Genomic DNA, 19,353 nt, shown 5'->3' on the forward strand with positions numbered 1-19,353 from the left:
CTTTGCGAAAAATCAATGTTCGCGTTTGCCTAGGAGGGGAGGCTCACATTGTCGAAACATCGACAAATATATGTATTTCGATACACTACTCTGACAACTCTTACACGCACATGCAAAATGATAGAAGACGCATAATAGCTATGCAATTACTTCGTCCACGTACATTGACATGCGCACTGAAACCGATTCGAAACATTTGGATCTGAAAACAAAATGAATAAATGAAGACGAGAATTATAAACACTCGTTATTAGCCGAGATACGATATTCAACAAAAATTGAAAATATCATGAACTGGCGTCAAAGCGTCAATCGTAGACATTTTTTATTTTTTTTTTGTTTAAAGTACTTCTGAGAGGGGCGTGGAGAGTTTATATGTAAAGGTTGACATACTCGATATACACACAGACAATAATTTTTCTCCAGTGCGACTGCGTCATACAAATTGCATAAACTACTTTTTAATACTAAATTCCACTTGCGTATCAAGAATTATATACTTTTGTACAGATTAAATAATTCGATAATATATTTTTGCGTTTCATCAGGATTTTACAAATAAAATCCCATTTATTATTTTTTTAAAAGGCAGGCAAGAAATCAATACGTATCGCGCGACGGAAACGACGCTTTCGAAATGGCGGGAAGTATGAACCACAACTGTTGAGCCATGAATTTTCGGAAATGTAGGTCTATTTTAAAAACAATAATATTATAATGTACTATCATGCAAAGAACTGTGAGAAGTTTGTATTAATTTATTTAAATATATGACTATTTTCATTTCAAATAAATCTAGGTAGATTAGCATCTAGATTCTATAATCTAGTACATAAGATATGAATGTGTGCAGCATGTGGGCCTGTGTTAGTGTTTACAATATCCCGTACCCCTACTCTCTAGGGAGAAAGGTGGATCTAGGGAGGCGTAAACTCTGCAGCGGGATGAGTAACTAGGTAGAGCTGTAGTGTTATTATTATCTATGTCGGTACATCCGAGTCAACATGAACCTGGATGCGTGAATAAACTTATTTAATGAAGTAGGTACGCTTTAACACTTAATAAAAATATAATTTATAAAATTTACTCGTTCTTATTCTTATTATTAAATATCTATTATATATATTTTACATCTAATATGATAGATATCTACCTGTTGTCCCCTTTTCTTATTTGCTTCTGAGATATTTGAATAGTTTTGATATACTTATTGTTTTTTATTGTATTGCCTAAGGATGCTGTACGGTCAAGGTGGTGTCGTTGGTCGGTTGGATGGCTGCCAAACAGTTCCATACATAACTTCACTATACACGTACCATCAACCATGAAAATAAACATCTATGAATAAATTCACACAGTTTATACGCGGTGGGGTAAACGTTTGGGATTCAGTTTTATTCTCACGCATTTTTACCTTCACAAGTAAGGTTACACATTGAATTAATTAGTTATTTAAGTTATTAAAACTGGCGCATCAATTTTGGATATCGTACCACTCGCCCGCTGGTAGGTACACAATCTTGGCGATTTTAATACATTGGTTAGTGGATGGGTTTTCAAGTAATGGTAATTAGAACTATTATTCAGGAGCGAAACACACCTCCAGCGGGGATGAAACGCCACCGATACCAGAAGAAGAGTTGGAACAACAGAAGCTCGAACATGAAAAGCAAATGCAAAAGGTAAGTACACGGCCATTATGAAATATAAATAACCAACATTTTTACAAAACTTTTACTACTTATAGATTACATTTATTGAACTGAATTCAATATAATAAGTGGTTTAGCATTATGTCCATCTGAGCTACACCTGTGTGACAATTAGATATATTTGGGCAAAGCGGACCTGGATAGTTAAAACAAATTTTATAGTTAAATGTATATATTGGGTATCTACGTCCATTGCTATTTTCTCAAACATTAAAAAAAGTTATTTTCCTCAAAACCAACTCTTCATAGCATTTAAAATAGAATGTGACCCACAAATAATACGCTTAATTTACCTGCATTTCGTAGCGGAAACGTTAATCTCAGTGGTGTTGCTATATCAATTTATGTCTTCTATTTATTTTAATGTAAGTATAGTGTCCCATAAATAAAAAAAACTTAGGGAAGATGTATTGAAAGGTAGAGCACTGCCAAACAGACCTTTATAAATCCCCATCACTTCCAAAATATCGAGGACTTTTGATATCATTTAATCGCGTTTTTTCTTGTCTCTTGTTGCTATATGATTTTAGTTATTTTCAAGAATAATTAATTTGTTATTTTGTTACTTTTTACGTAACAGACTGGACCATGGACCATCATCCACAATAATTATTTCTATTTCATTTAGTCCAATATTTAAATAGTTGAATATCGCTACAATTCATTTTCCGTTTCATTATTTACGATGGACGGTTTTTGGATTTGTTTTTTATCGTGATTTTGGAAATGGAACTCATTAATTAAATGTAAATTGCGATCATAAAATGTAAAGGAGTATGTACTAACAAAATCAACTTTAAAGACTACGGTATCCTACGAACTAACATGAACCGACTTTCAATTACCGAAGTAACATACACACAGGACACTAACATTCTTCAATTTTCCGTCACAGTGTATGAGAGGGATCATAAATACACGCTTGGAAATGGGGCATTCCAACTTTGTGAAATTCAAGTTTGAAACTTTCAAACACATTTTTTTCAAAGAAAAAAATAACATTTTTCAATTTCCAAAAATACAATAAAAAAGCTCATTAAATGAAGTATTTATTTCATTTCTTTATTTATTTTATTGTAACATTTAAAAACTTGATAATTGGATTCGAAGTGGCGTATACCAGCCGGCCAGTCAAAACTTCAAAGTCCTTTAACTCGCTTACCAGGCTTTATACTTTAATAATATTTTGTACCTGGATCTAGGACATATACAGGTATAACATAATCAAATATTACGAAAATCTGAGGCATCGAGTTTTTTTTCGTGCCCGCTTCACATGGAATGCCCCAAATGTCACTTGTTGAATATAAACAATGATAAATTCGTATACGGAAAATGACTGTTCTACAATTGGGTTGGTAGAGAGTGCATATATGCGAAATGATATACTGAAGAACCATTAAAGCCATGTTTATAAGAATTCACCTAAAACAATATGCTGTTCTAGGAAAAACAATGCCAAGCAAGGGAAGCAGAAGAGGTCAGGAAACTCGACAGAGAACTCCTCCATCAGCGTGCCATAGAGGCAGAGGAAGAACAAAAACGGGAGGTCTGTATATAGTCACTATAATAAAATCACTTAGGTAATATTAAATGTTGTTATAATTTATTTTATAATGTACTTATCTATGTTCATCCAAAAGCATGTTGTCGTTGTAACTATAATTAATAAACAATTTCGTGAAAACAAAACTGACAAACAAACATAGCACCTAATAAACATTCCGTCTCTTTTTGGAAAGGGTAATAGGTAAAAGATCGAAATGCAATTTTAACGTAATCGATAGCCAAATACCCCTTGGATGTAGATAGCAGAAGCTGTGGAAGAGCTCAGGGGCATGAACACCTCGTGGTCCCATCACAGGCTGTGCGACCTGCAACGGCAAGCCGCCAGGCTTAAGCATAGTCGTCCGTCTATACCTGACACTACTAAGCACTACAGAGTAAGTACAATAGAACTTATTTAACATAAATTCTCGAAAATAATAGGTACTTGTCTACTTCTACTGGTCATATGGTCAAATTGTAAGTATACACATTAACATCATCAAGAATTAGTACTGTATAATGCATGCATACTGTATGTTTTATTGAAACGGATATGGTTATTTTTCGAGCGCGGAGTGGGTCATCCGACGGTAATTCATAAGTAGGCACCGCCCATAATTGCATATAGTTTCAGCGAAATATTGATAACTAGTGCGCCTGCTCATGTACAATAGCAACACAACCCAGCACTACATTGGGACCTGTACTCGTTATCCTGAGGTCTGAAAGTTAATATGTGAGAACTCTCATTTTAATGTTAAGTCTCATAATGATTAATAAGGGAATTAAACCTTGCAGTTTATCAAATCGATACGCAAAAGCCACACGATACTGCAGCTTTTCGGTAGAAGTACTTATAAAACAGCAATTATCCAAAAACAACAACAAATTCTGGTAATTTGTTATTCCATTGCATACGTGTACGTCTCCAAACTAGTCGCCACCTTCAGCGTATGTGAGCTCTCGATTCTAAGTGGTTCTGGGTTCAAATCCCAAATTGGATCTCCCAGACAATACATGCAACCTATATTAAAAAATAAATTCGAATCGTGTTTGCATATATTACTCAAGTATTTTGGCGCGCGACCCTACATTCATTGTGTAAAGCCATGTTGAAATAGAGTTTTAATAATCGAGTAAAAATCGCTTATTCGCCTTACCGCTCATACAGATTCACAGAAGAATCATTGCATCGGTGCTTGCCTTTAAGAAACATAGAAATTAGAATTAGAAATGGAAGATGATTGTTTACGACATACAATAATGAGCGGTCTTTTCTAATTTAGTAGATTTTTGTGAACAGTGAAATTATGGACGTTATGCTTCCAAAACATTGTACTTCCATTACTACCATATTTTGTATTAAATTCTTATAATCGACCTACAGGAAGAATGTGTACGTAAAGAGGGTACTCCGAATGCAAAATCTTCTTAATTCATGTTTCATGCTTCCTCCCGGGACCGTAGCCTGCAATAATTATAAATAGAACGCAGTATTGATTTATACCTGCTGTCTATCAGTACGACGGTTTGGTAGTATGTGTGATGTCAATGTAGTTGTGAGGGGGTCTGAATACATATTGCCTATGTATATTGCAGTTCCGTCCGGCCCGGTCGCTAAAAATAGTGAACAGGGTGAGGCTGCCATAAATCAATACAGCTCTCTAGATTTGGGATTTCATTTACAGGCACACGTTCCGACCTAGAACATATGACCTGACATTTAAGAACATGACCTCGTTTTATATTCATAGGTGTATTTCTTTTATCACACGCGTATGTTTATGTAGGGATGGGTAGAGGTATAAGTACAATCACAAGATGAGTTAATAGCGATATTAGGCGAGTTTGTCAATATACATAATTACGCTTTTTATCTTCGAGGTAGTAAACAGAGGCCCATCCAGTGAACATGTTCGTCTTGCTTAGTCCATGTTATATTGTAATAAGGCGTATCGTACAAATTCTAAACTCCGATTATGATACTAAGCAGAAAACCGAATATCACATTACCCGCCCGGGGATTGAAACTACGACCTCAGATCGGCAGCTGTATCGCACTACGAGTAGGCCAAGGAGACAGTCTCCGTGTATATTAGGATTCCGTCCAGGACAAAACGCATTTTTTAATTTGTTTAGCACCTTTTGAAGGTAATTCGATATCGAATCGAATCATAAGATATGCGATTTGTACGTCCTAGGCATCACATCTAATACCTCATCACTGTTTAACAAGGAAGGCGTACCAAGATTCATATTAATGATTAACTACTAGTGGTCGTCTCCTAAACATTAGACACGCTTGTGGCCACCCGAAACATTTCCCAACTAATTCATATTTAGATAAGTGTTTATTTTGTTTCTATTTACGCAGAGTGTCTTGAAGAAGGCTTTCAGCGCCCAACTCACGAAGCCTCAGTCTAGTCAGAGTATTGGAGAAAGCGATGGCATATTCATTAATTTGTCGCGACTCGGTTCCTGTAGAGGTAAGTAGTTTTTTGTTCTCTCAGTTATTATTGAAAGTTCTTTGTCTAATTTAAATGTATGGATTCATATCAATTGGTTTCGTAGACGAATCAGTGGACAGTGACGTTTGTTGTGAAAACTCTTGTGTGAATAACGAGGCGAGGGCATGGAGAGCTTCTGCCAGCGATGTCAGTCCCCAGAGACTGATGACCCTCGGGCGTGCACCGTCGTGTCCCGGGTAACTAACACAACCACATAGCTGTTTAAATAAATGTTTTACTTAGTATATATAGTATGGGACATGATTGATTATTCGGATATAGTACTTATATAAATTATTAAGGGTAGAGTGTTTTATATATTTAGTGAAATGTTAATTAGAATACATTATGTTTCGTACGTACAACACGCTCGATTCTATGCGTATGTCTTTTATGTTAAATACAATAAAGTTGAAATTACGACGCTTCTCGAACTCGGTAATTTTTTTTAACACCAAATACGGTTTCAGCTGTATCAAACGATGCACTTGCGATTAAAGAAAAATCTTTTTCATTATGTCATATCATAAGTCATTTTCACTCAAACCTTACCTTCGCGTCTGCTTTATGTAAAAAAGTACTGTGTTCTGTCTTAGTTCTCATAGAGCAGCAATGCGATCTCTGTGTTTGTAATAAACCATGCCCAGTCATTTCCTTCTATTTGGGGAGTTACTAATGTCTACATACTGTAATTAGACTACATGCCATTGTTATATTTTAATATAATAAACTTTAGTTTTATACACGTATTCATTGATTTTCTCTATAAATAGTACCAGAATCACATCAAAATGAATTATATATTCCTTAATTTGCATTCTATACAACATCATCATCAAAAAACAAGTTGTATGGTTTTATAGGTCCGACATCGAAATGTGTATATGTGGATGGCGATTGCTTTCATGTATGAATTCAGTAATATATAATAATTCAGTAATTGCATGCCTCAGAAACATCTAACTAATTTAAATCTGGCCATGGGGATTAAGAAGTATAGAACAGTCATTTCCACTAACGCATGCTGTACATTTAAATTAAATCGCTCAGAGCATAGGTACACCTGTATATGCGTCGCAATTGCACCCTGAACGCCATCTGTATTGATTTTAGTCCTCCGAGCTGAAACTTCGCTCGGCACACAGCTCCTACCCAGGCCGTCTAACTAAATGTCTGTATCGATTAGTGCGCTCTTTATGTTCGTACGTTACATAACACGCATTCGTAAGTTTACGAAAACTTCATATTTTATTATCAATTTATTATGAAGTGGATAATGATATCAAACGTGAGCTACATAAGAACAGATGAATCGAAATTATAAATATCTTTTGTAACGTCTGGGGCAGAATCTAGAAATAGGTCAGATCGGTAAAGCATTGAAGGCGCATGTGCGGGTGGTGGCGCTAGGATCGCGGCGCGCCGTGCGCACCACCCTCGCGCTGCTATCGGCAGCCGCCGTCGGGCACGTCCGCAGTCCATTCTACTGACGACGCAGTTTGTTTCCGAGCCGGCTCCGCAACATTCCTCACTCAGTACGTAGAACGCCCGGCCAGCCCCGGTGAGTGCTTCACAGCGACTGCCAAAACTGCCTAACGTGATCAATACCTACACTACTGTTTGACGTACCTACCTTCCTTGGTTTTAATTGTGATTATAGTCCAGTGCTTAGATGTTATTACCGCATTCAACACTTGATCTGTAATCCCTTAGTGGACTAGATGTTAGCGTCAGGGCATGCATGCTTCTCTATGTCTACCTGTTTCTGAGTGTGTTGAATTAAACCCTGGTCCTATCCCGGCGGCGTCGTCTTCGGGGCGTCCCGAGACTTGTGAACATTTCGTTACAGATAAGATGACTTTAGGGAGATAAGATGCCGTAACAAAACATAGGAGCGCAATGAAACGACACGAGATGCAAAGCAAGGGGGCAGAGGGAGGCGTCGGCAAGGAGGGCTCGCAGATGTCGCGCAGCGAGTCTACCATCAGCCGATGTACGCCGCATACGCCGCTCGGGCTGCCCGACAGCGTCAGCGTCGACTCCAACCCAATGCCCACCATATATCGGTAACTGGACGCCACGAGAAAGCCCTGTAGGGAGAAGACGTACTATCGCCGGTCAGCTGTCATCTGCGCAACACGACGCCAATACATGCGCAGTAGATTCAACTAACACAAACTATGCTTTCTCATAACAATACCGTCATACAGTGTATGAGATATTTAAATATAATAGGCATCGACTTCTATGATAATTAAAAATCCAAAAAAAAATTGTTATGTCTTCTCCCAACGGCAAGTAAAGCTGAGAGCGCACCACGCCGCATCGCGCACTGCGATCGTCGCATGCGAGTAGGTAACACGAAAGGGCCCATATCTTTGGATTGATGAAGAATTTGCAAGGAATGTTCACAATGTTTACATTCTTATCGCTGATTTTGCGATTAAAAGTATTCCCATCACTTAAGATACCGGCCAAAATAGTAATACTGACTGCTTAGCTTGCTCATGCTGGTTCATCGGAGGGGCGGTGGTGGCGGCGGATGCCAGGTATGGTATTGCCTTGAGTTGTGTCATTCGGTCGCTTTCCACATTATTTCACACAAGCCTTTTCCTTACCCTGTACAAATCCTCTTGAGTATTTATCTATATGGGAATGTTTGGGATGAATGCGTGACTTTTGTACGATCTACATATTTTTTTTTAATAAGTAATCAGTACAAATATCTAAACCTCAGTAACTAGTAACTTCAGTAATTATGGCGATGGTCTAAGGCTGCAAAAACAATAAAAAAATAGGAACTCACATCCATTGCATGCCAACATTTAGGTGCAACATAAATCATAATTTACCTACACCAACTATCAACCTAGAATTTAACAGTAATTTTAGCGATTAACTGTCATGTCTTAGAAGTAGGCGTCATTTAAATTCATTAGTTACTTATCGTCACGTATCATACCAAGTAAAACATGGTAATCTCATTACACTTCATAAAATGTAGAGCTACGGATCTATGAGTAGCATTGAGTGATATCAACAGGAATGACATATTATATTATGCTTCTTACATACAAAAGTTCACTTAAATTAGGCCAAAGTACGGGAAGCTATACCATGCCATGTTATTTAAGTAAACTTTTATAGGTAAGGGACATAATATGTTCCACCTGATGATATCACGTGAAACGCTTCTATAGACCCGCTATATTATAACAGTATCATCAGTATTAGATAATTCAATCGTTTAGATCATCAGAACTAGCTTTTAAAATAGTCTTGTATTTATCACTAATATTTCAATAACGACTTTGTTTACCAAAGAAAAAAAATATATTTAAATTAATCTCTTGCGGATCAAAAATGACAACATTTCCACTTCGTCAAATCGATTTCACATCTGAGTAATTAAATACCATCAGTAATTAACGTTATTATAAATTAATGATCTCGATTTTATCCAAATTCAAACCGTCTTCGGCTTATAATAAAACCTCACGCCTATATTCTCGAAAGGGTCGGCACAGCTGCAATAAACTATATCTTCCGCCGTATGGGATATTCAATAAATCCCCCGTATGTTCTGTTTGGGAAACGAAAAATAAATACATATTTTGATTGCTGCTGCTCGACCCCAGTTGAATACGGTTTTGTAAACCTACAAAGCGATTAATGATATCGGAGCTATTTATAAAAGCATAAACTAATATTTAAAACACTAAAATATTTTACCTTTGGACGCTGAAAAGTTATCAATACCATTGTTAAAGAAATACGTAATAAATTAGTGTCTAAAATTATCGGTCTCTTATTTTATAACTGCGAAGGAACCTTGACCGGAATTATTGATCTATCATCCATTCTTAGACGTACCAATACAATATGCAATAGATATGTATATCTTATAAATCGTACAAATGTTACAAAGGTTACCTAAACTAAACAAAAATATATAACTCTACCATTGTGGAATTGGCTTCAAGAATCATGGCATTTTACTTATATGCAGTTCCGTGGTAATTAAAAAACAAATCTAATAAACAATCGATGCACGAAAACTTATTAAAAATAACGACGCACAATTCAAAAACTAAGACATAATATTTTGGAATGTTGTCATTAAAAAAATAAACAACAATTGGTATATCAACAAGTTTAATACTCATGTCGATGTTTTTCTTTGTTTAGATGTCGCGCTCCAATAGCATCGCTGGATTGCATGGATGACTTTAGCGCCAATTCCCAGCATATGTTAGATCAAGGTAAATATATAATGCCAGATTCCAGTTTATTTATGCACGTAATGTGGCATCAAATTTACAAGAATCTATATGAGAACAATCTCCTTCGGTGATTGGATTGTTGCGCATTGGAGATATTCTTCTGCAATCTAAGATAAAACAAACACACACCGCGCTTTTATTCCCGAAGGGGTATGCAGAGGTGAAATCTTGGCACCCCCTTTTCACCAAGTGTATTCCGTCCCTAAATGAGATACAGAGTGAGCCTATCGCCATATCGGACCCAAATTCCCGACTCCGGCTGATACTGCAGCAGCAAAACCCAAATATCACTTTGCCCGACCCAGGATGGGAATCCAGGACCTCAGAGCGTTGTCGTACCGCGCATGCAGTACAACTACGCCACCAAGGCAGTCTCATCAACAATAAGATGACCATAAATTATTACTTATCACTTACTGCAGATTGATGATACGATACATTGTGTATCGTATCATCAATCTGCAGTGAATCTATATATATAAAAATGAATTGCTGTTCGTTAGTCTCGCTAAAACTCGAGAACGGCTGAACGGATTTATCTTATCTTGGTCTTGAATTATTCGTGGAGGTCTAGGGAAGGTTTAAAAGGTGAGAAAAATTCGAATAATTGCCGGGAAAATCCTCAAAACAGCATTTTTCTATTTCCCATACAAACGTTTTCTAACTAATACGTAGAGTCAATTTGAGCTTTATTGCTATTGTATAAAGTTCACTGTTGTCTAAGCAATGTAGGTGTGTTCCTAACATCAAAGGAGTGTGCGTTGGAGCACAGAATATAATAATGTAATGTCGCGTTCTGAAACTCAACAAAAGTGATCTGGCGGACTCGACTAAATTGAACAGTCACAAAATTTAATATATCATTAGTTATTTGGTTGGCTTCACGATATTATTTCTTTTGTTTTTTGGATGGAGATTTGGAATGATAGTGCGAGTGCAAAGTGCAAAGACATAATAAATGGAGAAACAGACATTAGAATTGAAATTGAAAATCTCCTTCTCTTAGTTAATCTATCTATACTTATAATAAATCTGTAGAGAGGTCAATTCTGTACATGAAATATATTTCCAAAATAACTGGGGGTGATTAGGGATCGATACTGATGCCAAAAATGCAATTAGTAAAATTTTTGTCTATCGGTCTGTATAACCGTTATAGAAACAAAAACTACTCGACGGATTTTAACTTAACTTGGTACAATTATTTTTCATACTCCTGAGCTGGTTATAGTATACTTTTCATCACGCTACAATTAATAGGAGCATAGCAGTGATGGAAAATGTTGGGAAAACGGGAGAAGTTACTCCATTTTTAAGCTTCCGTCATTTCGTGTGCAACCTTAATGGTTAAAAGTTCCTTCGATTTCACCAGGATCCCATCATCAGACCCTGACCGGACAATCGGACCACCTGCATACCACCATAAATTAAAAAAAACATCCTGACAAATTGAGCACCTTCTCCATTTTTGAAACCCGAAATCCACGCGGGCGAAGCTGCGGGCGGAAGCTAGTTATTAAATATTTATTGTTTGCAGCTGGCGAAGTAACAGTGTCCCGTCATATGTCCACTTATATGGGAAATCACACCACGATGCCTTCGGTTGTGACCCCCGGTTTGAGATACAAGAACCTCGGAAAGTCTGGTCTTAGGGTCCCCAACATCGGGCTTGGAATGTGGACTATGCTCAATGAAGATTGTGCTGAGGACGTTGTTATGACAGCTCTTGAAAATGGAATCAATCTCTTTGATTTGTCGGAAGCTCACTGTGGTAATCGACATGTTTTTATCTTTTATTATTTTTAGTCTCGAAATTTTTTCTTGCTAAAAGTATTTACAAGTAGGATTTTATTTATATTAGTATTTTTACAGCTAAAGGAGAGGCTGAACTGGGCAGGATTTTGAAGAAGAGAAATGTAAGGAGGACAAGTATCATTATCACTACAAAAATATATTGGAGTACAAAGTAAGTTCCAAACACCAATTCATATTAATGAGATTTATGATGAGAGATGCATGGTTCAAATGTTTTATAAAGTCACGATTAGTAAACTTTAACTTTCCAACACCATGAAACCTTACAACATTGCCCACATTTTTGCATTTTAACTTTACAATACCATATTGCCACTGAAACTACACCTACACATTTAAAATGTTTTAATACATAATATTTTGCAACAAAACTTTTGAACGACATCAGCTTTACAATTAAACAGTTATCCAATTTTTAACTGCTTTTCTTTTCTTCTTTCCTGATACTATTTCTGGCATTTAATGAAAATCACGTACCTACACTCTATATTGTGCCGCCAATTTGATTAATTAAAGTGGTCAATCCATCAAATATCTCAAATCTATTAACTGAAAATATATGAAAACTGAATATTAATAGCGCCACATTCAAATGTGCGAGCGATTTGTCATAAAACGATTTATCTTAGCAACTCGAACTGTATAACGATTAGCGACCGGAGCCATATATTATCCTTCATTACAAATAAACGCTTACTCTGTTTTAAAAAAGCAAGGTTTCAGTTATTTTATGTTTGGGAATATTATCACCGCATCGCCAATGTTGTAAGGGAAAGTGGGATTAAAACGTGGGGATTTCTTATTACATTCATAATTGATTTTATCATTATGTAAAAGACATTTATCATTGAAATAAATAAGTAGATAATTTTAGGAAATTCCGCATGAAGTTACTACTTTTTATACTTTTATTAAATATATTGCTTAGTAATATAAAATTGATTTTTACATTTGGATACAGCTATCAAGGAACTAACAACTAGTCTTAGGTTTTAATAAAGACATGTTTGGGAACGCTTTCTGCCGTTACGTGTTTGCTTTCAATACAACATAACTCAAATTGTTACGCTTATAGATGAGTGCTTGACCGCTGACTAGCCCCTAATACGTTTTGAACTCTCCTGATAGGTTTGCTCATACTAATAACAGGTCGGATGAAAGAGGTCTGTCTCGTAAACATATTGTTGAAAGTGTAAAGTCGTCGCTGGCCCGACTGCAAGTGGAGTATATAGACGTGGTGCTCCTGCACAAGGTCGATCCGGTCTGCCCGATGGAAGGTCAGTCGCAATTATTGTGTTAACCGTTTTCACGACGCGTTACGCCTAAGTTCGCACTATGGAAATAAACTTATGTAGATGTTTATTTTAGCACATTTAGACTATACTTAAAATATATTTTTATTTGCAATTAAACAGAGCTGGTACGTGCAATGAATTTTGTCATTAATCAAGGATGGGTAATGTACTGGGGCACGGCACGGTGGTCACCGTCTGAGGTAAATAATGCTTCTATATTATATGCGTGCCTTATTTACAAAGCATATTTATATCAACTCCTGTATGTATGTACTTGTTAACATGCGTAAATTGTAATTCATATTACATGTACAATATTATGGCATATAAACAGTTGCTATCCAGCCATTTAGCTACAGACGAAATCATTTAAACGAGTTGGGTACAAAGTTAATGTTATGTTGTAGATAATGGATGCGTATACGAATTGCAGACAGTTCAATTGTATAACACCGATTGTAGAGCAAACTGAATACCACATGTTCTGCCGAGAGAAACCTGAACTCTACATGCCGGAGCTCTACCATAAAATTGGTGTAGGTAAGTGCAGTTTCCACAAATCATTAATATCCATATGGTTTTTAAACATACAATGTACTTCTAATTAACACATTTATTCCTGTTTCCAACCGACTGACTTCCACCTCTACAATTATTGCACATTGTGAGAGCCTATTTAAATAAAACATTATAGAACCAATCCATAATGTGATTTACTAAGATGTTTGTATTGGTAATAAAATGATAACACAAATTAATGATCATCAGGGATGATGGTGTGGTCAGCTATCACAACAGGTAAAGGACTAGGTCGCGAGGAAATCACCGGACTCTTTGCGAAGTCACGGTTCAACAGAAAATATAGCACATTCAGTTGGTGTGAAGAGGACCTTGCCGTTCCCGAAGTGAGTATCACATTGCCTTGTGAAGGATAAGTAGACTTCAGCATAATATGACAACTTCATTTATTTAATGTGCCTAGGTAAGGAGTTCTGGTAGCAAAGAACAAGTAGCAGGCGAAGAACCGCGGACATACGGAGATAAACTACGCGATTTGGCTAATTTGGCCACTTCACTGAGTAAGTTTGAGGATAATTTTGAAAGATATTTCCAAAACTCGACTCTACATTTTACTAATGTCAAACAGATTGCTCAATGAGCCAGTTGGCGGTGGCTTGGTGTCTAAAGAATGAATCGGTAAACTGCCTACTGTTGGGAGCGAGCAGCGTGGAACAGTTCAAAGAGAACATGCACGCCTTGCAGGTAAGTGTTGTGGAGTTCCGTAAGTACGTTATTTAAGGATAGTGACATAACCGACGTGGTACCAGATTGTTCCGCAGCTGACGCCCTCGGTGATGGTGGAGATCGAGCGGCTGCTGGCCAACAAGCCGCAGCGGCCGCCGATGGTGTCCACGCTGGCGATGCGCACGCAACAAAACTCCAACACCGTGCGCGTTGACATGACGTTAGTATCCTACCTCGATAAGTATAATAGCTCTTCATTACAATCACACGATTTTCAACGTTTATTGTGTGACGTATTCCTTGTTCTGGTTCCGTATGTCTCCAATTATCGCCAATGCATAATTCTTGTTGCTTTTCCTCGTTACGGTCTAAATGAAACAGATAATGGCAATAATGATTTAGTATTATTTTCGTTATGATATAATCATTACTGTCGTTTCTTAATAAGCGTTCCTATGAATTTTATCATGGATTATTTTAATAATTCCGGTACTGAAACAAATTTCATTGTTCATTGCCTTTTCCTTTACCAAAATATAATGCAACTATTCTATGACATTATAATGTGCATTCGTGTTCAATGGTAATCGTTTACCATAATTGGAACGACTGGCACGATTGATTACCCACCCACAATGCACCCACTAATAGGAAATCGATCAACTACTAAAATATTTAGTGTTTGCTGGCGCTCTATGAGGAACTAATGGCCTAGCTACGAAATTCTTGTCGTGTAAAATGTAGAATGTAATTTCAAGCGGCGCCACTACATCTGGCACGGGGTCTCCCAAACCTGAGGACAACGCTGGCGAGGGAGAGGCGTCCACGCCCGTCAAAGAGTCAGGGCGGGCCTTCTGTGAGATTCAGTGACCGTGGTGGCGCGGAAGCACTGACTCTGCTTCCAAATCTAGTAAATCAAAGGTATGTTACATCGGTATGTACAGTTAAGAAATTATTTAATATATTTAACTATAATATATTTACTATATTTAACTCCGCTGTAAATTCAAAAAATGCGCGGTACATGAAAATAAAACTTTATGTGTTATACATTTTTTCAAACATGTTTTCGTTTTTTTTTCTAACAATGGGATTATACGACTAGTGTTAAGTATGTTATCTGCTGGAAAGTAACTCGCCTTAAACGTTTAATTTCTATGTACTTATGTTATCGCACTGCACTTACCTTCTAGCTCTGAAAATGCCCACTAATTATACTGGCTTAAATGTCCCAAACAAGAACTACATACTACTTGGCTCAAAGCCACATAGCAAAGGTACCTATCAACACTGCGTCTTATATAGAAGATACCTACAGTTATTGTAAATGCACCAAGCATAATAATCTGTCTTTACTTTACCTTGCATACAATTTATAAACTAACACCATGTGCCATAAATAGAATGAGACCACTTTAAATGAAGACGAAATGGTTACTAACGCTTCCACGCTACAGGATGCATCATATTAATTTACCTGAACACCTTACATTCCAGGAATCACTTAAAGAAGCGAAACCAAAATTCTTTTTGAATAATGCTGGCGAAGTCATCAAGCGTACTGGTAAGGAATTATACATAGTCGATCTTTTTATAAGAGAACAAGATTTTGATAAGGTTTTATTTTATATAGAACAAGATGGAGTATCAACGGACGTGGTGGTATCAGTCTCATCATTAAAGGGCAAGCAGCCAGCGACCGGTGGTAGCAAAGTGAAGAAATCGAAGTCCGACACGGCTCGACCCAGGTCTGCCTCGCTACAGCGCTCGTCGTCAGGACAACTGTCCGTAGCGCGGGACCGAAGGAGGTCACGGCTCGACCTCGCCTCACCGGCTGACTTGTAAGGGTCTTAGAACGAACACTGTACGTACAGACAACCAGTACCTATTATAAAATATTAAACAACTCAATATCAATTCGATCGAGTTGCTCTCGTAAATTATAACACTTACTACAAAATTAGGGATGTAATGAAGCATAAAAGGTGTCATCATATAAAGGATGCAAGGACGGAAACGAAAAATGATGCAAGTCCCTCGGTTGACCTAATTTGTAGGTACAGCGTAGTCCATCATGCCACATCTTCAATAGACATCGTGGGGTTATGTAACAATAAAATTCCAATGAATTTATTCAGCCAGAATATTGTTATCTTTAAGAACTACACTTTGCAGACCTTTCCAACTCAAAATTATCAAGATCAATACTGCCCTTGATAATAATACAGTAGATAATGTTGAAAATAATTTTCCGTAGATTTATATATGCGTGGATTAAAGTATTCATAATGGACGAAAAAGATAAATCGATTTCAGAACAATTTTAAAAGGTCTAGATTATGCGAGAATCAAAGTGATTTACAAAGATCTGTGATGCGTAAAAATATTTTTATGGATACTGAATTAGATCTTTACATTGGATATATTATATATATTATATTATCATAATATCTTATATTGTAATCTTAAACCAGAAGAGGGATCTATCTTAGATACTGTGGAAATTTAAATCGGCAGGAAAATGACCTCTGCGCCGTTCAAGTAGACCTCTAAAAGAGAATTCTATTGTAAATTATTGTTCAATACTTCAACATAGTAGAGACATTATTGTCATTTAACACATCAGTATGTATTCCAATCTCAAATAAGATAATATAATGTACTGGTCTTTGTAGTGACTTTGTTGTGCGTCGTTGTTATTAACGTATATTGTAGAAAGTATTGGAATATAGAAAAGTGAGTTATATTTGTAAATAGGTAGAATTCAAATTTAAATGATTCCTTTGGAAGTACGGATAACAGAAGCTAGGGGTTTTATAATATAGTAGTTTATAAGTTAATTATTTTATGCTTCAAATACTTCACGATTATCTTTTAACAACTTTAATACTCTCTGGCTTAAACATACAATTTAATGTCATTTTATGAACATACAACGATTCAGTTATTTAAATTTGCATTGAGGTAATTGGTTGCGTCTAAAATATTATATATTCATGTGTACTACTGTGAACTTTAACGCGTATTGGTAACATGTCGGTAACTCACTAGTATTAACGATATATATAAACATCAGTTTACTATGTAGGTAAATAGCCTTTTGAAGCGTAGAGCGCTGACTAGCAAGGCGTAGATTTCGACATATAATCGGTACCTATTGTAATCTTGTTAGGGACAGTCACCTTGTTCGAATTTTTCGACCAGTGCTTCATTCAATTTTAACCATTATGATACTATATGTAGATTAAATTATATTTGCGGTTAACAGTTAAATATATATTTTAGTGGTTTCATTTTAAAGTTTCAGGAATAAATATATTTTATTTATATATGCACTTAACGATGCGAACTATTATATTTTTTATATGTATGACATAGATATTTATAAAGCTAAATTAATTTATTATTGTCATATATGAATGTTAGTACCTACATTATTATATATCTTATAATGTTTAAGTGTAGTAACACTATAATGTTTAATTGTACCAAAATTTTATGTATAACGGATTAAAATAGCCACGACACTATATATTACATTGAATAGGTATATAATATATAAAAATATTATCACAGAACAATTAAAGCTAGTTATATGTACATATACAGATTATATCTTATTCTTATATGTAAGTAACATTATCATATACAAATTGGAAAGGTCTTAACCTTTACTTTGCGTGGTCTCTTTCACATCCTAATCATTTGATATAAGAAAGTAACAAAAAGTATTAATAACCGATTAATAAAATATATTGTTAAGAATATTATAATATATAAAGATCTGTTATAGATACAAATGATAAAATAATATAAAATTTATTGCATTCAAGCGATAACTCGATTTATGAATAATTAAATATTTTTTCAATATGACAAAAATAGTATTTAGTCGTGTTTTAAAATGGAATAAACTATTGTAATCGTTAGGTCGTGTTACAGTAACATAAATGTAGCCGTTCCTGAAGCTTAAAGTTTCTGTATACAGATGTCCCAAATAGACCATAATATCAAGAATAATGTTATGTAATTTTATGATCTTCTCGTTGTGCAATTGTGTGCTCTAACATTGAAATGCGGGAGTTTATATTCGTTCAATAGTAGGTACAGTTCATGCTAGTTAATTGTTTTAATGTATTTTGGCAATTTGTATATTGTATTTAGTTTCTTGTCTCATGATACAATCATAAGATTTGAAATTTATTTATTTGTTATTTTGGGTCGAAATTTCGAATCAATTTCCAATCTCTTACATATTAGTTCACACATTTAGACATAGATAGCATTACAATTTGTATAATGGGAGCTATTCGGTGAAACGGGCTAAACGGTAGTGTTTTATATAGTATATCATGTAAGATCTATTTTAAGGGATCGGAGTCGAGTACCTGCTATGAAATAGTGTCACATATGACACGTGTATTTACAATGGGATAGTGTCACTGTAGTGTAATAATTTCATCATTACTGTTTCTACCTATGGACTATGTAAAAAATAAGATCTACAGTGAAGACACGACAGGCTGGTACGTCTACGAGTGTCATATGTTTGCTTCTAAAGTTGATCAGAAAATACATAGGCACACGTTACCCTAGTAACATAAACTAGCAAATAGTGCATGCAGAGAAGACGTATTCATAATATTATATGTCGTTATATTTGTGTTTAATGTTTAAGCCAGAATAAATGTGTTACACATAATCATAACTTAATATGTCATTCAATAAAGTTTTACTCGTCAATGTGTCTTGTATGATTTATTTCCCTCGTATGAATCAAGTCCGCACAGTACATTTACTACGCGTGTTGTAGAGCTGTGTCAGCACACGCTTACTGCTTGTTAGTGTTTGTGGATGTGTGTGATAAATACGTGCGTCAAGAAGAATGACATGCAATGACACCGGTAAATAGTCAATTAACCAGTCTCATCCCTCCATCGGGTCTGCC

The 19,353-nt window shown here is 35.9% G+C and overlaps 1 protein-coding gene across 5 annotated transcripts; it reads left to right on the forward strand.

Moving 5' to 3' along the window:
- The first annotated feature begins 1,229 nt into the window (after positions 1–1,229).
- Positions 1,230–19,148, forward strand: LOC115444928 (voltage-gated potassium channel subunit beta-2). Of its 5 annotated transcripts, none has more exons than XM_030170926.2 (19): positions 1,230–1,506; positions 1,588–1,682; positions 3,160–3,261; positions 3,521–3,655; positions 5,635–5,746; positions 5,832–5,964; positions 9,956–10,029; positions 11,588–11,821; positions 11,923–12,016; positions 12,994–13,142; positions 13,281–13,360; positions 13,568–13,700; positions 13,929–14,065; positions 14,143–14,239; positions 14,308–14,423; positions 14,489–14,625; positions 15,164–15,326; positions 15,903–15,969; positions 16,039–19,148. In XM_030170926.2, exons 2-17 carry the CDS (start codon positions 1,674–1,676, stop codon positions 15,273–15,275), a joined length of 1,854 nt encoding a protein of 617 aa, XP_030026786.2. In that variant the 5' UTR covers positions 1,230–1,506; positions 1,588–1,673; the 3' UTR covers positions 15,276–15,326; positions 15,903–15,969; positions 16,039–19,148. The 5 variants fall into 5 exon arrangements, with proteins under 5 accessions (XP_030026786.2, XP_030026787.2, XP_030026789.1 ...); XM_030170927.2 differs by having other exon boundaries at positions 13,015–13,142; XM_030170929.2 differs by lacking the exons at positions 1,230–1,506; positions 1,588–1,682; positions 3,160–3,261; ... (1 more) ...; positions 5,635–5,746; positions 5,832–5,964 and adding exons at positions 5,982–7,328; positions 7,617–7,833.
- The last annotated feature ends 205 nt before the right edge of the window (positions 19,149–19,353 follow it).

Source organism: Manduca sexta, chromosome 27 (assembly GCF_014839805.1).
Source record: "Manduca sexta isolate Smith_Timp_Sample1 chromosome 27, JHU_Msex_v1.0, whole genome shotgun sequence".
In the NCBI taxonomy this organism is placed as follows: domain Eukaryota; kingdom Metazoa; phylum Arthropoda; class Insecta; order Lepidoptera; family Sphingidae; genus Manduca; species Manduca sexta.